Source organism: Euleptes europaea, chromosome 17 (assembly GCF_029931775.1).
Source record: "Euleptes europaea isolate rEulEur1 chromosome 17, rEulEur1.hap1, whole genome shotgun sequence".
Classification (NCBI taxonomy): domain Eukaryota; kingdom Metazoa; phylum Chordata; class Lepidosauria; order Squamata; family Sphaerodactylidae; genus Euleptes; species Euleptes europaea.
Window position 1 is genome coordinate 26,865,851 of NC_079328.1, and position 17,408 is coordinate 26,883,258.

The 17,408-nt window shown below is 44.2% G+C and overlaps 1 protein-coding gene across 1 annotated transcript; it reads right to left on the reverse strand.

Annotated features, from left to right (window-relative positions):
* Positions 1-596: 596 nt before the first annotated feature.
* On the reverse strand, positions 597-10,667 carry ARL2BP (ADP ribosylation factor like GTPase 2 binding protein). The gene is made up of 6 exons (XM_056862603.1): positions 10,610-10,667; positions 8,517-8,578; positions 5,882-5,988; positions 4,691-4,776; positions 2,589-2,685; positions 597-715 (listed from the first exon to the last, which is right to left on the reverse strand). Exons 1-6 carry the CDS (start codon positions 10,645-10,647, stop codon positions 617-619), a joined length of 489 nt encoding a protein of 162 aa, XP_056718581.1. The 5' UTR covers positions 10,648-10,667; the 3' UTR covers positions 597-616.
* Between the last annotated feature and the right edge of the window lie 6,741 nt (positions 10,668-17,408).

The window sequence follows — 17,408 nt, forward strand, 5'->3', positions numbered from 1 at the left end:
CTGGAGTCTCAGATCCTTCACTCACCAGTTCCCAAAAATTGCTCTGGAGAAGCCATGAGTTTCAATGTAGCACAGACAACAAACTGAAGCTGGGTTGAGCTATCAGGACCTTTCTCCATGGGACCCCCGCAGGGAACTGCAGTTCTATGAAAAAAGCCGTTCCCTCCCTGGTGATTGAACCAGTTTAAAGTCGGAGCACAGACCTGCCCTATGTGGTCGCAGCACAGAAACGTAGTCCTTGCTAGCACATATACTGTAGGTAGTACAAAAAGGGGGTGTGAAGCTGCTGAGGACCAAGAAAAAGGTAACACTGCATTTCAAAAACATGGTTACGTTCACAGCTCAGGTGAGGTCCCGAGTGCCAAAGTTACAGGACGGTTGACGGGAGGGTCCCGCATGTGTCTGCTACAGAGCTACAAGACCATCATTCTAACCGGGACAGAGTTATATTAGTTGCCAATCGTACAGAAACAAACAACCATTCACGTTGGCTGAGAAAACCATGCCTGCCGAGATGGAGGGTGCTTCAATAGACTTGTACATTGTTCTTCTTCCAACTGCTGCCTGCTGTGGTCCCGACGTCCCAAGCTAAGACACTCTTGCTTGAAGGTCACAGCTAGTGGCGCAGGCTGTTCTGTGAAGGAGACACAGAAGACTTGCTCAAAGATGTCACCACGAATCCGCTGCTCAAGTCGAGACCTCGGCCTTCTTTTTCCTGGAGGCAGAAGAGAAAGTGAATACAGAACAAAATATTGTCGAAGGCTTTCACGGTCAGAGTTCATTGGTTCTTGCAGGTTATTCGGGCTGTGTGACCGTGGTCTTGGTATTTTCTTTCCTGACGTTTCGCCAGCAGCTGTGGCAGGCATCTTCAGAGGAGTAACACTGAAGGACAGTGACACGTCAGGAAAGAAAATACCAAGACCACGGTCACACAGCCCGGATAACCTACAAGAACCAATGAATACAGAACGTTTCAGTGTTTCTTCTTCTATGACTCCCCATGAACCGCCTAGGAGCCACACTCTCTCACTTCCTTGACTCTCTGCCACTCCAGTCATTCTCCAAACCCTCCACATTCAATAAGTAACTTGATGCTTGTGATCGATCATCAGTAAACAGCATGGACAATTCAATACTTATTTTGAGTGCAAAATCTAGATGTTTCCTGACCATCACATAGCATGCACTCTCCTTTCTTTGGTGCCAGAGACCAGGTTCTGTGCCTGTGGTGAACCCTCTCATAAGGGTGACTTCTATACAGGCAAAAAGATCACACACGCAGCCCTTAAATCCTTTTCAGAAAAGAGGGGTTGCAGAAGCAGAATGGGACACTTTCCAGCTTCAAGCTTTTTCACAGGGCACGATGAACCTGTGAGATCTGGGGCTATTTCAAATGCTGGTTATCCAGACAAAACTGTTTTAAGAGACCCACGCCACTTCTGAATTTTGAGAGGGGGAGAGAGGGAACTCCCAGTCCCTGCCTTCCAGACTTTTCTGAATAAGCTACTAGAATGAAACCAACATGAAACTGATGCACAAGACACAGTCCTTAATAGGTAAGAGGATAAATTCACCTTCTTTGGTGCCAGAGACCAGGTTCTGTGCCTGTGGTGAACCTCTCCTAAGGGTGACTTCTATACGGACAAAAAGATTGCACACGCAGCCCTTAAATCCTTTTCAGAAAAGAGGGGTTGCAGAAGCAGAATGGGACACTTTCCAGCTTCAAGCTTTTTCACAGGGCACGATGAACCTGTGAGATCTGGGGCTATTTCAAATGCTGGTTATCCAGACAAAACTGTTTTAACAGACCCACACCACTTCTAAATTTTGAGAGGGGGAGAGAGGGAACTCCCAGTCCCCTGCCTTCCAGACTTTTCTGAATAAGCTACTAGAATGAAACCAACATGAAACTGACACACAAGACACAGTCCTTAATAGGTAAGAGGATAAATTCACTGTTAGCAGAATTCACAGCATCTTTATCATAGAAAGCAAATGGCAACCATTCTATGATAAATATACTTTACTACCGAATATAGCTAACTGTGTGTAGTTGGATAATTAGAATCTGAAGCAAGCCATTGCTATACTAAGGAACAGTTTTTAATGGAAGAAAGTTTTATAACTGATGTCGCTAGAATTAATACTTGTATGGGCTTATGAAATGATTATCAGATAGAATACTAAAAATGTTAATGCTATATTTTACTGTTAGAGAAATGACAGGGTGTGCTGCGAGCCAAGTGACTTCTGAGATACATTATGAATGTACTGAGCAAACTTGGACACAGGAACCTAACCTCTTTCCCTATGTCCCCCCCACAATTTCCTTTCTTTTATTCTGTACCCTAAAAATCTAATAAAAAATGTTCAAAAAAATTAGCATTCTAGGTTTCACAGTGAGAGAGCAGGGAAGGGGCTATTGCTGGTGACAGAGCACCTGCTTTGCATGCAGAAGATCCCAGGTTCCATCCCTGGCATCTTCTTTTAAAAGCATCTCAGGTGGCAGGTTCTAGGATTCATGCTCTCACTCGGTGTAAGGCAGCGTGCTATATTCAGCGTGCCGTCCAAGAGTTGGGAGTACTCACCGCTCTGTAATCCAGGAACATTTCTTTAAATGCCAGGAAGTCGGTAAATGTAAGAAGCATGTCAAAAATGTCCCCAGCTATTTCATCCTTGTGTTGCCTGCAAGAGAAAGATGTAGATTTTACTGATTTTAAAAAATCTCTCTCCCACAAGGGGTCCAAGGTGGCTTGCGTCGAAGAGAAAACCGGATTACTTCACAGCACAAGAAAAGGTGAAATAAACAATTAATGTAAACAGCAAGCCGTTCACTAGCAACAAAGACCACTAGACACATGGCAAAGACCAACCGCTTATTCAGCTAGCCAGATAAATCAACTGATATGCATTCGCTCATTAAGTACCTTCGAAGGTGCTCTAAAAAAAAAAAAATCTGCCTTGCAGTTTTTTCTTAAAAAACCAGGTGCTTGCCTAACATGTCCCGGTGGACAGATGGGGCAGCTACTGGAAAATGCCCAAGGCCAAGCAGAAGCATCAACCGTGAACATTTTTCAAAAAAATCATGTAATAAATGTATTGTTTCTAGTGGATTTGTCATCGTCCCCCTCCCCCGATACAACAGCAATTCCTCTGGTCACAGAATCTGGGTTTAAGAAAATGCCGCAATCACAAAATGGCCATCAAGTGAATTTACAGTTGCCTGGTTTACACAATGAAGTACAATCCTATGTTGTTACTCCTGTTTAAACCTACTGGGCTTAGATGGAGGTAACTGCATAGGGTTACACATCAGGTTTATATGAATGGGTGGATCGGGGGGGAATACAGTATGGGGCCAACAAAACATAGAATAGAATCATAGAATTGGAAGGGACCACCAGGGTCATCTAGTCCAACCCCCAGCACAATGCAAGAAATTCACAACCACCTCCCCTCCACACCCCCAGTGACCCCTACTCCATGCCCAGAAAATGCGCAAGGTGCCCTCCCTCTCATCTGTTTGGGTTATGATTGCTAGGCACCAGAATGACCATCTGGCAGCAGACCACCTATCTTTTAGAATAATCAGCACTATTATTTAAGTTCCACAAATGCCCTAGGCCTTGCAGGGGCACTTTACCTCCAAAGCAGTGAGTACCACACAGCAGTGGAGCGTGACTCTAAGGTCATTTGCTGTTCTCCGTGTCATAAATGCTTCTGCCTAGGGCATGACATGCAAGATCAATCCTTGGACAGCGAGTTTTTTTCTTTAAATAAATAAATCCTTCCCTAAAAGGAACATTTATCCCCCAGATATCAGAATCACTTTTCTAAGAACAGCCACCACAATGTATAAGGCATAAAATAAAACCACACACATTTTAAACATGGAAAAAAACAAAACAAACCAGAGCAGCCAAAAAGCATTAACATTCAAAAACAAAAAGGGCCTGAATGAAAACAAAGTGGGATGTAACCAGCTTCCTAAGGAGAGGTTATTCCACACTCAGGGGACCACTACAGGAAAAGCCCTGCTCTGAGCGCTATACAACCTCACTCTGGGTGATTTTAAAACATGAGAAGGTTCCTGTAGGCCACTGGTTCCCAACCGCGAGAACTAAATTAAGGTCCGCGAAACAGTTATAAACCCATAATAATATTTTCAATTAAAAGTTCTCTATTATAAAAATATATACAAATATTATTCTAAGTTTAATGTTTAACTAACAGTTATGATTAAAGTTTATTTTCAAATTCTCTGAATTTTTATTTTGAACCTTGGGGTCCCTGCACCGAACAAAAAAGTCCTAGTGGTCCCTGGTCAAAAAAAGTTTGGGAACGACTGCTGTAGGCAGAGATGTTCCTCCCTTGGGTAAGCAGGGCTGAATGAGTGCTCTGGTCTAAAGGCAACTTTGTAGCTCAGTGGTAGAGCATCTGCTTGGCATGCAGAAAGTCCCAGGTTCAGTCCTCGGCATCTCCAGTTAAAGGGACTAGGCAAGTAGGTCATGTGAAAGACCTCTGCCTGAGAACTGGAGAGCCGCTGCTGGTCTGAGTAGACAATACTGACTTTGATGGACCAAGGGTCTGATTCAGTATAAGGCAGCTTCATGTGTTCAACTTAAGCAGTGCAGGGTAGAGGAAGCGTAATACTCACAACAAACTAAGGTCAAGGATACATCCAACTTACTGCAATGATAAGGTGAAGGTTGACATACTGAAGCCAGGAATCCTGTCCAAGAGTTTCTCTTCAATATATTTCTCAACTAAACAGATCTGGAACAATAAGTAGAGTCTGGTTTCTATCCAAAGAACGCAAAAGAAAACTTTGAGAGGTGAAACAATGCTCTAGACAGGCAAGGGGCAAGGCTTGACAGACTTCTAATACCCGGGCCAGGGTTGGGGTTTATATACATTCCAGGGAACAGTTGAACTGCCACACTGATATATAAAGAGGTTCCAGACACAATGAAGATCGCAGTCCTCAATCATGACTGGTCCACAACATGGAACCTGCAAGCTTGAGCAGCCTCAATTTGCCTCGGAGCCATTCAAAACTGGCTCCCCTGCTCTGCTATTAAAGTTTTAAATACATGTTTTTGAAGTGATCTTGGTCTTGTCTGTTTAAGCTTTCAGTCTCTGCATCAAGAGAGCAAGTTACTTTTCATTTTGGCTCAATACCATGTCATAGGAACCTTTCAGACTCCGTATGAAGAAAAAATAGAAGTTTTTACAATCCATTTTTTTTTTTAAGTAACCATCGGCCTTCAGAACTCAACTAAAAGCTGCAAACAATGGCAAACATCCCTTGTAAGGCAGAAATGTTCCAGTAGCTGCTAGAACTGCTTACTTTTGGATCAGGCCCTGCGGCTGCGCCTTGAAGAGCCACTTGATTGGCATCAAAGCAAGCCTGTGGAAACGCCTGTTTCAACGCTGTGAAAAGACTGGCTTGCCTTGTTTGCTGTTAAAAGCACAATGGTAAGCCAGGCTGATCTAGTGGCAATAAAAACAACAAATGGCTTTGTGTGTCACTCTAACATAGAGTTAGAGTGATTCTAGCTCACCTCTTCATACACCTGATGTGGGTCTGACTCAGAGAATCTCTGGCTTTGCGTGCACCAGCCAGCTCCCTGCCCGTTGCTGCAAATCACAGAAGCAGGTTTCTGGCCTATGTGCAAAAAGGCCATTCCACCCATGGAGGCACTTTCCTCTGGTAGAACGAGCCATCCCCTGACCACAAGAAGCAGTCTCTTACATCACAAAGCTCCTTCTGCTAGGGAAAAGAGCCTCCACTCGCAGAATGGAGCTGTGGGATCCAACCCAAATTTGTCAATCTGTGCAAAATGTACAAACTATTACAAAATAGGAGACAAACACTTACATATTCATTAAAAATAGGAGTGTAGATGAGCTTATTTTCCTCCGTATCGTCAAACTCTTGATAGTATTTATCCATAAAGTTTCTTTGTATGAGCTGAAAGTCCTGGTCTGAAATCACAAAAGAGATGATGTCAAATTACAGTCAGGGTGGCCATTGAGTCGGAAGACAGTAGCTGTGCTGTCTTCAGAGTGAAGCCCAGTACACCGCGTCTCTGAGTCAGCTGTGGTCATGGCACAGCTGCAGCTGGCTGGGGCACCGTCCAGCCACACTAGCTCCCAAGGCAGCTTACATTACATAGCCAGCCAAGTCTCCTCCAGCATGATGAGCAGGGCAGAGAAGGTTGGGCCTGATGAAGCCCTTAGACAAGCTTCGTCTCAGGGAAAGCAGCACAGCCGTGGGGCGGAACTGTGGCTCAGTGGTAGAGTATCTGCTGGCATGCAAAGGTCCTCAGTTCAACCCCTGGCATCTTCAGTTAAAAACATCAGGATGTAGGTGATGGGAAAGACCTCTACCTGAGCTCCTGGAGAATCATCACCAGTCTGAATACATAAGATAAACCTAGATGGACTAATGGCTTATTTAGTATAATGTAGCTTCATGTATTCATGAGACCACATCTAATTCCCTGAAGAATTTCACAGGCACAAAATCATTATCCTCATCTCTGGAGCCAGACTAATTTTCAGACACCAGGCTTTTTATTTTAATGACTATATTTTCTGATTATTCCTACCACGAAACCTAATCCCTAAGTTTTCACTGTTTCTCATAATTTTATTAAAGCTATGGCAAAATTGTTGTAGTAAATAAACAAATAAATATGGGGTTCATCATCACCACAACAAAAAAGCTAACCCCTAACCTAACCTTCTCAGATTCTTGTAACCTTCATTATTGCTTTAAAAAGCTCAGTTGAATTAAATATTGTAGACAGTACACAAAGCAACAGGTTAAGGAATGAATTCATCTATCACCATTGAGTGGCGTAAAGTTAACATATAAACAAGCAATGACAGGAACTTCATGTTCATGTATTTTTATGTTGTACAGCAAAACATTCTGCTGTGAAACAAATAAGATTTTATTTCTGAGGATTGCTGAGAAATACTATAATAAAATAACTGCTGCAAATACTAGGCAGTCTGATGAAATTCCTAAGTGCCATAGCAACCTGGCGCCTGGGATTTGTCAAGCACTGCTGTAAAGGCTCAAACACATACTTTTCAGGGAAAGCCACAGAAGATATCCCATTTGTCAGCACCAAAAATGTTTTAAAAATAAATGTAGAGTGCATCACCTGGAATTTTACAGGAGAGACCCCTGCTGAAAAGGGTCCCTTGCACTCACCTGTGTGGGACTACCCTGCAATGGAAGAAGAGGGGTGGCAAACAGAAGGAAGGCTTTGGATCCAAGCTGTGCCCTTGCTTTGCCAAACAATCATGAGACACTGCCTAAGCATCACAACAATGCACAGTCTTCTGGCTTCTGCCTTCGCAATGAGATGCACGTTGGATTGTGTCACAAAATGGCAGCCTGGTTGCTGCAGAAAGTTGACTTCCCAGTTCCCTTCAACACCTGGTCAAACTCAGCCAAAGTGGTAAGGTATCCCATTCTCACAAGCCACGTGGCTTGCAAATAGGATAGCTCCATGATCACCCCCCCTACCAATACCTGGGTTCCCCAGCACTGCCTTCCCTTGTCACACTTCTTCAAGCTGCCAATGCATGACTGGCTAATGGGTGGGTGGTACGAAGAGGAACTGTTGCCCAAAATCAGGAGTTCATGCTTTCCCTTGCACCAAGGCCCATCACCAGCAGGTTTTATTAGTTCTTTCTTCTACTCTGAGCACCGAAGGGTTGCAGCTTAGAAATGACACAAATAAGATCATAAACCAACTGGATTTAAAGTCTGTCCAACAGATGAACTAGAAAAAACACCAAGGAATTCACACACCTCAACCCTTAAAAGTGCTTTCTGAAGCAGCAATTCTTTCTGAAGCAGCCATGTTGTAACCAGCCATTTAACTGTATGGGTGGGGTGGGGGGAGAGCCCTCTTTGGAATCAATCACTGAAAATTTTGATAGATGAGTCTGATTGGGAAGTTGGGTTTGTACACAGACTGGTGTCGTCACTGTGTATTAATATGAAATAACATTTCTTTTTTTTACAAATTATTATAAAGCTGCAGAAGATAGATTTGGAGATACTCTCAATTGACAGCAGATTTAATTCACCTTTGGTGGGACTGTCCCCTTACACAACAAATTCTGGAAAGCAATTATGGATACCATTCAATTGAGAGCTGGTTACGAAATGCATTTCATGTACTACTTGATTCGCTGCCTGGAAGTGTGAAAAAGGACAGTTACTTGGGATTTAGTTACAGCTGCTAAAATCTTAACAGCAAAACACAGTCACTGTTCAGAACCACCTCTATTTTCAATTTGGCATGCTAAAGCATGGAATATTGCATAGATGGCAACAATTTCAGATTTTATTCAGAACAGGATGAAATTTTATAAGGAATCTTTACTGTGATTGACATTTTGCAATTCTTTTCCTGTAATTATGTGTAACAGTAAGAAGAAGAAAACCCATGACCTCTTTGGACAGAACTACCTAAAGCAAAACTCACCCATTATAATGTCTTCCAAATATCCAACAACAGCATCAAATTCTGCATCTGAAGGAGAAGAACTAAACAGGGCAACAGCAAATTAGATCAAGGCTATTCTGGGATTTGAAATGCACAAGAATCCAAGGTCACCATCATAGCCTTTATTAGGCATTTGTCACACCATGTTTATAAAACAAAACTGCAAAAACCCAAACAGTCTATAAAAGCATTAAAACAACAATGTCAGTAACATTATCTAGGAACACATATAAGCACGTATTCTTGATGCAGCTAGCAGATATCTGGCTACTTGTTGAGTAATAAAAGAGTTTCTATCTGATAAAAGATACGCCACCAAGGCACACCTCACCATGATACACAGCATTATCTCAGTAACCCATACAACAGCCTTGCAAGGAAGGTCAGGAAGGCCACCAATGAGTTTGTTGCTGAGGCGAGATCTGAACCTGGAACTGTGATGGACAGCCTCTAGCTCTGCCCTCCAGGCATTCCAGCAAATCCCTGCATACAGGGGGAGTAGACAGATAGTAAGCGGCATTAGCCAATAAGCGGCTGCAGAACCCCGGGGGGGGGGGGGAAGGGGAGGACAGTTAAGCAGACAGGAAGTCTGTCATCACCTTGGAAGTAACAGGGAAGACAGAGAAAAACTACCCGTAAATTAGTTTAATTAGGCTTCGCCTGGTGAAGGAAAAGAATTCAGACATCTATAGTATAGGTGTTCAGGGGCTGATAGAGGCAGGAATAGAACAGGTATCCTGTGTGACCTTAGGAAAATAGTAGGTTAGGGACTTGTGAAGGGATAGAACTATCCCAAGAGACCAGCTAACCCTGTTTCAATATGCTGAGATTCTTGAGTTAGTGAGAAGTTCCAAGAGAAACTGTTGCCCTTCCCTGTCTGGCAGAAACAGCCCATCAATTCAGTAAAGATGGGGTTGAAACTATAACTATTTTAAAGCAGAGTTCTGCTGATCCTTGATGTAAATAACCAATAACTTGTTACATTCATTGCCTTTCCCACCAAACCACTAAACAATTTTAAAGAGATGACAATAAACTTTTTTTTTGTGTTGTGAAAAGAAGGTGTTGGTGTGAATCACTGAAGGAAAGGGAAGAAGTAGCAGAAATTACCACAGGTTCCTATTCTACCTCCCCAAGCTTCCTCTGTAACAGAAGCATGTAATCCAGCACAGTGATTGGTTAACATTGCCTCAATGACCACTCACAACCCATGCCTTAACTGAAATCAGTTTGGTCACTGCTACTGGAATCAGTTTGGCCACTGTGACAGGGTGGGTGGGGAGCTGAGAAAGCCCCTTGACATCACAGGAACTGAGCTGAACCTCTTTGCCATCAGGAACCATTAGTTCTTACTACACCCCAGAGAACCAGTCCTATCACCCAAGCTTCCATTGTGCAGACTGCCCTGGCACAACATGAGCCCTGCTTTGCCTACTGTTTTGTTCTGCAAAGCAGCAACAAAATAAGATTTGTCTTATAAGTAACTAACTAGAATGGTTTTGTCTGAAATAAGGCAAGCTGCAGCAGGTGGAGTCTCTGATGTGCATTCAACACAGTACTGAACTACATTGTATATATTTATTATGAATATTGACATCTTTACCTTGCCTTTTCCCCGCAAGGAGCCCAAGGTGGTGTGCACAAAGCTGTCCATTCCTCCTTATTGCAGAGGGGGGGGGCTCTCTTCTGCCCACCCTACTTTCTCTACCTGAAATGGCCCTGGGTAACCCCTACTTGCCCTGCTGAGGAAACTTACATATACTGATGGGCAACATGTAAGTTTCTGTAAGGGGTAAATAGGGGCTCCTGGGGCTGTTTCAAGTTCAGAAAGCAGGATCTGGGCTCGCCTCTCCTCGCAATATGAATCAGGCCCATGCATGCCCGGGAATTCAGTTCCAAACACAGAACTCCCTGTATGCTGAACATGCAGGGGGATACGAGGATTTTGTAATGTGTAAGTCCTAACTTCCCTTTGAATGTTACAGGAATTATGTTGCCCCTTGACCTGTTTTTTAAAAATAATTGCCTTCTCTTGACTAAACTTGTAAAAGCAATTTCAGTAACAGACTTACATGGATACGCCAAAGTTTTCTTCTTCTAAAGTCTCCATTGCTGCTTCGTCACCTGTTTGACAAACAAAACTATTAACACCTTGACTTGCACCAAGAAGCTGGCAGACGTCAGCCCTCCTTCTTTCAATGCCCAGGCTCAAGGCTATCAGGAAGCAATGTGGCTGATCTGGAAGTCTGATCTCAGGGACTCTTAGCAGTAATTTGGGGGGGAAGGGCCATGGTTCAGTGGTAGAGCACCAGCTCTGCAGGCAGGAGGACCCAGATTCAAACCCTGGCATCTCCAGTTGATATGACCAGGTGATATGAAAGACCTCTACCCAAGTCCCCGCAGAACGGCTGTCCCCCTAAGCAGACAATAACTGATTTTGAGGAACAAGTGGTATGATTCAGCAAAAGGCAGCTTCGTGTGTTTACTTCATTGGTGAGGAAAATGCACTCTGCATCTGTTCAGGGGTACTCTCAACTAGCCATATGTTCTAAAGATGATACTAAAAGCATGTGCCAGGGCTGCTAGCACTAAACAATATATCCTAATGGGGAATAAAGGTACTAAAGTGTCAACTAGGCAAACAACTATCAAGTAGTACCTTCTATCTAGAAGTATTCTTTGTTTAATATTTCTAACACATATCTCTTTAAATGCAATTAACGAAATACAGGTTGCAAATTCACCAGGGAAAGAGCACTATATATTGAACTTGCTATTTGTATTTGAATTTGTGGAACTACTGTCTTATGAATGGTTACTTGTCATTTGTAAACTTTTTGTCTTAATTACAAGTGAATTACAAGTTGAGATTTATTAGGTATATGATTTGGAACTTCCCCTGAATTTACAACCTGTATTTCGTTAATTGCATTTAAAGAGATATATGTTAGAAATCTTAAACAAAGAATATTTCTAGATAGAAGGTACTACTTGATAGTTGTTTGTCTAGGGCTGCTAGCTCTGGCACTAAATCAGCCCTGCCTAACTCACCCGTTTCTTTCATATGCAGAAAAGCAAAATAACGTCTGCCTCCCATATTTTTGAACCAAGAGTTGACCCCAAAAATAACAGAAAGCCCACATACTTCGCTGTATATCATAAGAACCATCTGCTATCTTGTGTCAGGCAAATGTGGGAGTCCCTTGGTGGCAGATCAAGCTTCCATAGCATCCCATTCCAGAGGGATGCTATGGAAGCTAAATTTTGACTGGACTGGGGAAGGAGAGGATCCAAAAGAATCTCTGGAGTCACACAGAAATCGCAGGAGCTGGCCAGCATTGCTAGGCATGCAAGGATTCTCGTCTAATCAACAGCCATTATATATGAGAAAATATGTAAGGTGAGGGCCACTCTACCACTTCAGGATTCTACCATTTCATCTGCCATTCACCTAACAAAAGGAAGGGAGGGAGCAAGGTCCTGAGACCCTCACAATGAGCACAAGCTCAGGACTGTGTATACACTGGAGAAAACAGCCAGGCACAATGTAAAGTTGTACATTTATACATGGACTGAAGAAAGCAGGTTAGGGATATATTTTTCCTTTCTCACACAATGTCAGGACTTTTTTCTTTATTTCACGTATACCCCACCTTTGTCCCCAATAGGGACCCAAAGCAACTTACATTGTTCTCCTCTCCACTGAGGTAAATTAAGCTGCGTGAATGTGACCGGCCCAAGGCAACATAGCAAGTTTCCAGAGTAGAGTGGGGATTTGAACCTGGGTCTTCCAGATCCTAGACTGAAACGCTAACCCATGAAAATCATGGACTGTCAATCTGAGATACTTCACAAACAGAGGCAGCATATCTCTTGAGTAACATGCTTTGGGGAGACAGGAGGGAAAGGCTACTGGCTTCATGACCAACTTGTGGGCTTCCTAGGGGTCTGACTCCCAGAACCTTCCATTGAAATAAGATCTATTCCAGGGGTGGCAAACATAAGGCCAGAGGGCCAGGTCCAGCCCACAAGCCAGCCCCCACCCATTCGTGATCTGGGCTGGAGAGGCATGGCCCAGCCCAACCAAGTGACATTTATGTCATATCTAGCCCTCACAACAGTTGAGTCTGACACCCCTGATCTAGTCAGTCTTCATTGTGCCACGACTTCTGTGTAGCCTGACTGCAACGAACTAACATGACCACCCCTCTGGAGTTATTAGGGTTGCCAACCTCCAGGTACTGGGGGAGAAACAGGCACCTCTATACTAATACCAAAAGGTTAGGAAAACAGTATAGGAGTGAAAAACATGATGTGAAGTACCTTTCGGATGCTGCATGATGTGAAGTACCTTTTGGACGTCTTATAGTAACCTGATTTATACATACCCTATGAGGGATACGAAAATGATTGTGTATGACTATACACTCTTTAGAAGCAATTATCTGAAGGCCTGAAGAAGGATTCCACACTATTGTGAATTTGAAACGGCCGTATCCTATTGAAGACTGTGGCTTCGTATTCATCTGAAAATTGAACTTGAACTTATACATACTTGGTACTCTGCTGAGACCTTTGAAAGATTTTTTGCTCCTTTATTGTATATTTTGTACATACTATGTGTTGGTTATAGTGTGGTTACTTGTATTTGTACATTGTATGTTTATAGGAATCTCAGTAGCTTATATAAAAATTGCACCTTGTTTGTAAATGTTTTTCGCTCCTATACTGTTTTCCTAACCTCCAGGTACTAGCTGGAGATCTCCTGCTGTTACAGCTGATCTCCAGCCAACAGAGATCAGTTCATCTGGGGAAAATGGCCGCTTTGGCAATTGGACTCTATGGCACAGAAGTCCCTCCCCAAACCCCTCCCTCCTCAGGCTCCGCCCCCCAAATCTCCCGCCGGTTACAAAGAGGGACCTGGCAACCCTAGGAGTTATATGTGTATGTAACGTGCGGTCAAGTCGCAGCCGACTTATGGCGACCCCTTTTGGGGGTTTTCCTGGCAAGAGACTAACAGAGGTGGTTTGCCAGTGTCTGCCTCTGCACAGCAACCCTGGTCTTCCTTGGTGGTCTCCCATCCAAATACTAACCAGGGCTGACCCTGCTTAGCTTCTGAGATCTGACGGGATCAGGCTAGCCTGGGCCATCCAGGTCAGGGCAGGAGTTATATACTCGCTAGCAAAAAGTGTCGGGAATGGAGCCTCACGTACAGAGGCAGTATACCTCTGAATAACAGGTCCTTGGGGCAACTGGAGGGGAGGACTACTGGAAACAGGAGGTTGGATGGAGAGGCCCATGGCCTGATCGAGAGGGGCTCCGCAAAGCCGGGGGAACCCAGGCGTTCGAGCCACGTCCTTCTCCCCAACCCGCTCCCTTCCCCAAACAAGCTCATACCCGCCCTCCGGGGAACGCCTCCGACTCGCTCCGCAGGCCAAAAAAGAGGAGAAAGGCCTCGACTTCCCCCATCAGATCCGTTACGGATCACCGTCTCCCTCCTCCTCCTCCTCCTCCGTTTGCCTTGGAAACGACCACTTCCGCAAACGACCACTTCCGCTACCGTAGTCCTCATCCTCTGACCAATAGGCATAAAAAATAGAACTGCCAATCAGAAAGAGCCTTTTTCTGCCCAATGACAGTCGAGGAAGGACAGAGCCAATCAAATTGGCCGGGTTGGGTCCTTTCCCCTATTGATCGAGCACGTGGTGGTATCTGGCCGAGCGGGAGACGCAACGTGGGAGGGGACCTGTCGTTTGGGGTAGGCGGGGTTAACTAGCGCATGTGCAATAATTGCTGGCAGCAGCCACGTGGTGTGTTAAAAGTCTCGTTCGCACATGCAGAGTGAGACTGGTAAAATGCAGGTGGTGGATTTCAGCTTTGAATTTCTTTCAGGTAAAACCACCACCACCCCAAAGCTGGAAAACTAGCAAAGTGGGGAGCAAGGTCCTGCCCTAGGGTTGTCAACCTCCAGGTACTACCTGGAGATCTGCTCTTACAAGTGATCTCCAGGTGATAGAGATCAGTTCACCTGGAGAAAATGGCCACTTTGGCCATTGGACTCTATGGCATTGAAGCCCCTCCCTCCCCAAAACCTCGTCCTCCTCAGGCTCCGCCCAAAAAACCTCCCGCCGGTGCTGAAGAGGGACCCGGCAATCCTATGCTGCCCCCGCCCTTTTACTTCCAGTTCCGTTTTTCTGTTTGCATGGTGGTTTCCAGGGGCATCCCAAAATGTGATGTGCGGTTTGATGTAATTATTCTGCCTTCTTAGATCTCTGGGTGCGGCCTTCACCCCATTTAGAGAAAGCCAGTTCGTCTCACGGTGAAAGATAAGACACGGGAAAACATCTTGGTGGAATCATAACTGCTGAAAATTAAGTGAAAACTTTTACTTGGGAAGGGCTAAAGGGAAGCTCCTCCTCCCTATTCGCATGTGTAAAGATCATCCCCATAATATGTATATTCTTTCCAAAAGTATAACTTTTTAAAGCGCACCACTGCCAGCTTTTACAGTTGCCAAGTTCCAGTAAGAAACATAATATAAAGAAATGTTGACGCAGGAGAGCTGGAAAGAGCTGAGGGAAAATGTCTTGCAGGTAACAATGAGTTCTGCAATATCACTTGCCATAGTTGTCTTTGAAAAAAAATCAAACATTTATTTTGTGCCTTTTTGAGAGGTCCAGGCTGCTATCGTGGGCTTTCTTACTTGGGAGTAAGCCCCATGCACCTGACCTGGCCTTAATTTAAGAGTAGGCACACTTAGGATTGGCTTGTTGTGCATTCATTAATGATTGCCAAGGGTGTTCCACTGGCTACTTGAGGAAACTAGAAACTGCCATTTATTCCAGCCCCTTAAGCTTTATCATGTGTATCTTCCCATTGGTAACCTGTTTCTCTTCTTGTAGGCCAAGTGCAGTTCCATTATAGGAAGGCTTAGCATGGTCTTCTGTGATGTTTCCTGCTCATGCCTCTGTTGCAGTCATACTGTAGCTAAAAAGATCTCCAGTGTCTTCTTCCCCTGGGGGCTTATATGCTCTGATTTGATAAAACATTCCAATTAGGAGGACCACAGATCAGTGGTATAGCACACCTGCTTTCACAAACAAGGTGAAGCCCCTGCCATGTCCAGCTGAAGGGTCTTAGAAAGGATTAGAAACCACTTTTCTTGCAAGGGAGAGTTGCTGCCCATCAGAATAACCAATAGTAGGGAAGATGGCGCACTGATCAGTATCTATTCAGCAGCTTCACATGCTCATTTTACTGTATGTCAGCAAAACACCCATCAAAATGAAAGGGGCTGGTCCATGTAGACATGCTGTGTGTGCATAGATAGATATTACACTACCCCTTCAGGATTTCTGCCAGCCAGACTCAGAAGCAAAGAAATATAGAGGGAGGGCTGACCCTTTATGACTCCATAGCGGATAAACGATATTGCATCAAACACAACTGTACCTTTGAAAGCTGGCCCTTCAATATTGTTACACGAATGTATAGTTACAATACTGGGTATGAGAGAGCCAAGTTAAATGGAGTATGGAACAGTTACTGCCAAGAGGAAGAAAAACCCACATAGTATTGAATAAATTGTGCCAAAGCACTGCCTGCAGATGAAAAACCACATTTGGAGACAAATCAAATGCTACGAGTCTGGGAGGCAAAGATGTTGTGTGAAGAATTTCATGATGTAGGACAGAACATACTACCTATATCTAGAAAGTAAAAAGACCAACCTGAGTCTGCACTTTCTAGATACAGGTAGCGAACATGGCCTGGCTCCAGTGCAATACTACTTTCAAACCACACAATTCTCAAAATATCCTCACACTCCCATTCTCCTGGGGAAAGGGAGGGAATGGTCCTGGTTCCTGGACCTGAGGCACATGCAGCAAGCCCTGGAAAACTGCCCAGCAGCTTAAACTAATACCAAACAAGGAAGGGTTACACAGGGTTCACTAGGCATTCCCAAAGCACTTCAGCAGCCTGGCTTCACACTGTCTTGATGATGCTACATACTGCTTTCAGCTTATGGCTCTTTACACTGCAGGAACCCCCCCCCCCCCCACACACACACCCTTTTGGTCACTGCAACCCTTACAGATGAGGCACAGGCAGTACCCAAGTACCACCGCAGAGCTTTTCTCCTGGAAGCAATGCAAGAGCTCTAACTGGACACATCTGACAGCAATGGGTTGGACATTATGGATCCCTTCCCCTACTGGCTGCACTTTCCTCCAATGGAAGGAGGCTTCCCCAGTGCAAAGGGCCCCTCAGCAGGGGGAATGCATCCATGAGTTCTAACCCAACACCTTTTGATCAATTTTATTTATTACATTCATACTGTTTGATATTCTAAATGGATGGAAGACCTCATTGAACAGAAGCCCTGTACAGTGTCACAGTATTCAGGAAGATAATTGTAATAGTGGTGGTGCAGGCAACTTTGGGACACGGAGCTGCTGCTAGTGTTCTTTCAGAAGAGAAAAAGTAGAGTAGGTCCTTTTGAAATTATTCCAGTGTACATTGGCCTGAGATAGAGGAGTACCAGTGGCAGAATTACAAATAACTACATTTTGCTTCTTTCTGAATTTGTTAATTGCTCCATTGAAGCTATCACACCAACTTGGGGGGGAGGGCAGGCGGAGGAAAGGGTGGAGAAGGCTCCACTTGAAGCTCACCCAGTGGGATTTTCCCCTCACCCCCCAAAAAAATCCATATTCCTATTGTAAACTGTCCCAAAAAATCTCTTTAGTTTCAAAATACGGGAAATAATAGAAGTGCAGAAATACTTGTAAAGCCTGCTCAGTGGCTGTAAAGGAAGAAGCCGACAAAAAGGATATTGAAGACTTATTTCCAAGCAAATGTATTTGGGAT

Bases quoted from the DNA above. Each gene is read 5' to 3' on its own strand.
- ARL2BP (XM_056862603.1), bottom strand. From the start codon at position 10,647: ATGGAGACTTTAGAAGAAGAAAACTTTGGCGTATCCAT. The intron at 2,686-4,690 runs GTAAGTTGGATG...TTTCTCTTGCAG, and splicing joins ACCTTCACCTTATCATTGCA to GCAACACAAGGATGAAATAG. The intron at 716-2,588 runs GTGAGTACTCCC...TTCTGCCTCCAG, and splicing joins TGTTCCTGGATTACAGAGCG to GAAAAAGAAGGCCGAGGTCT.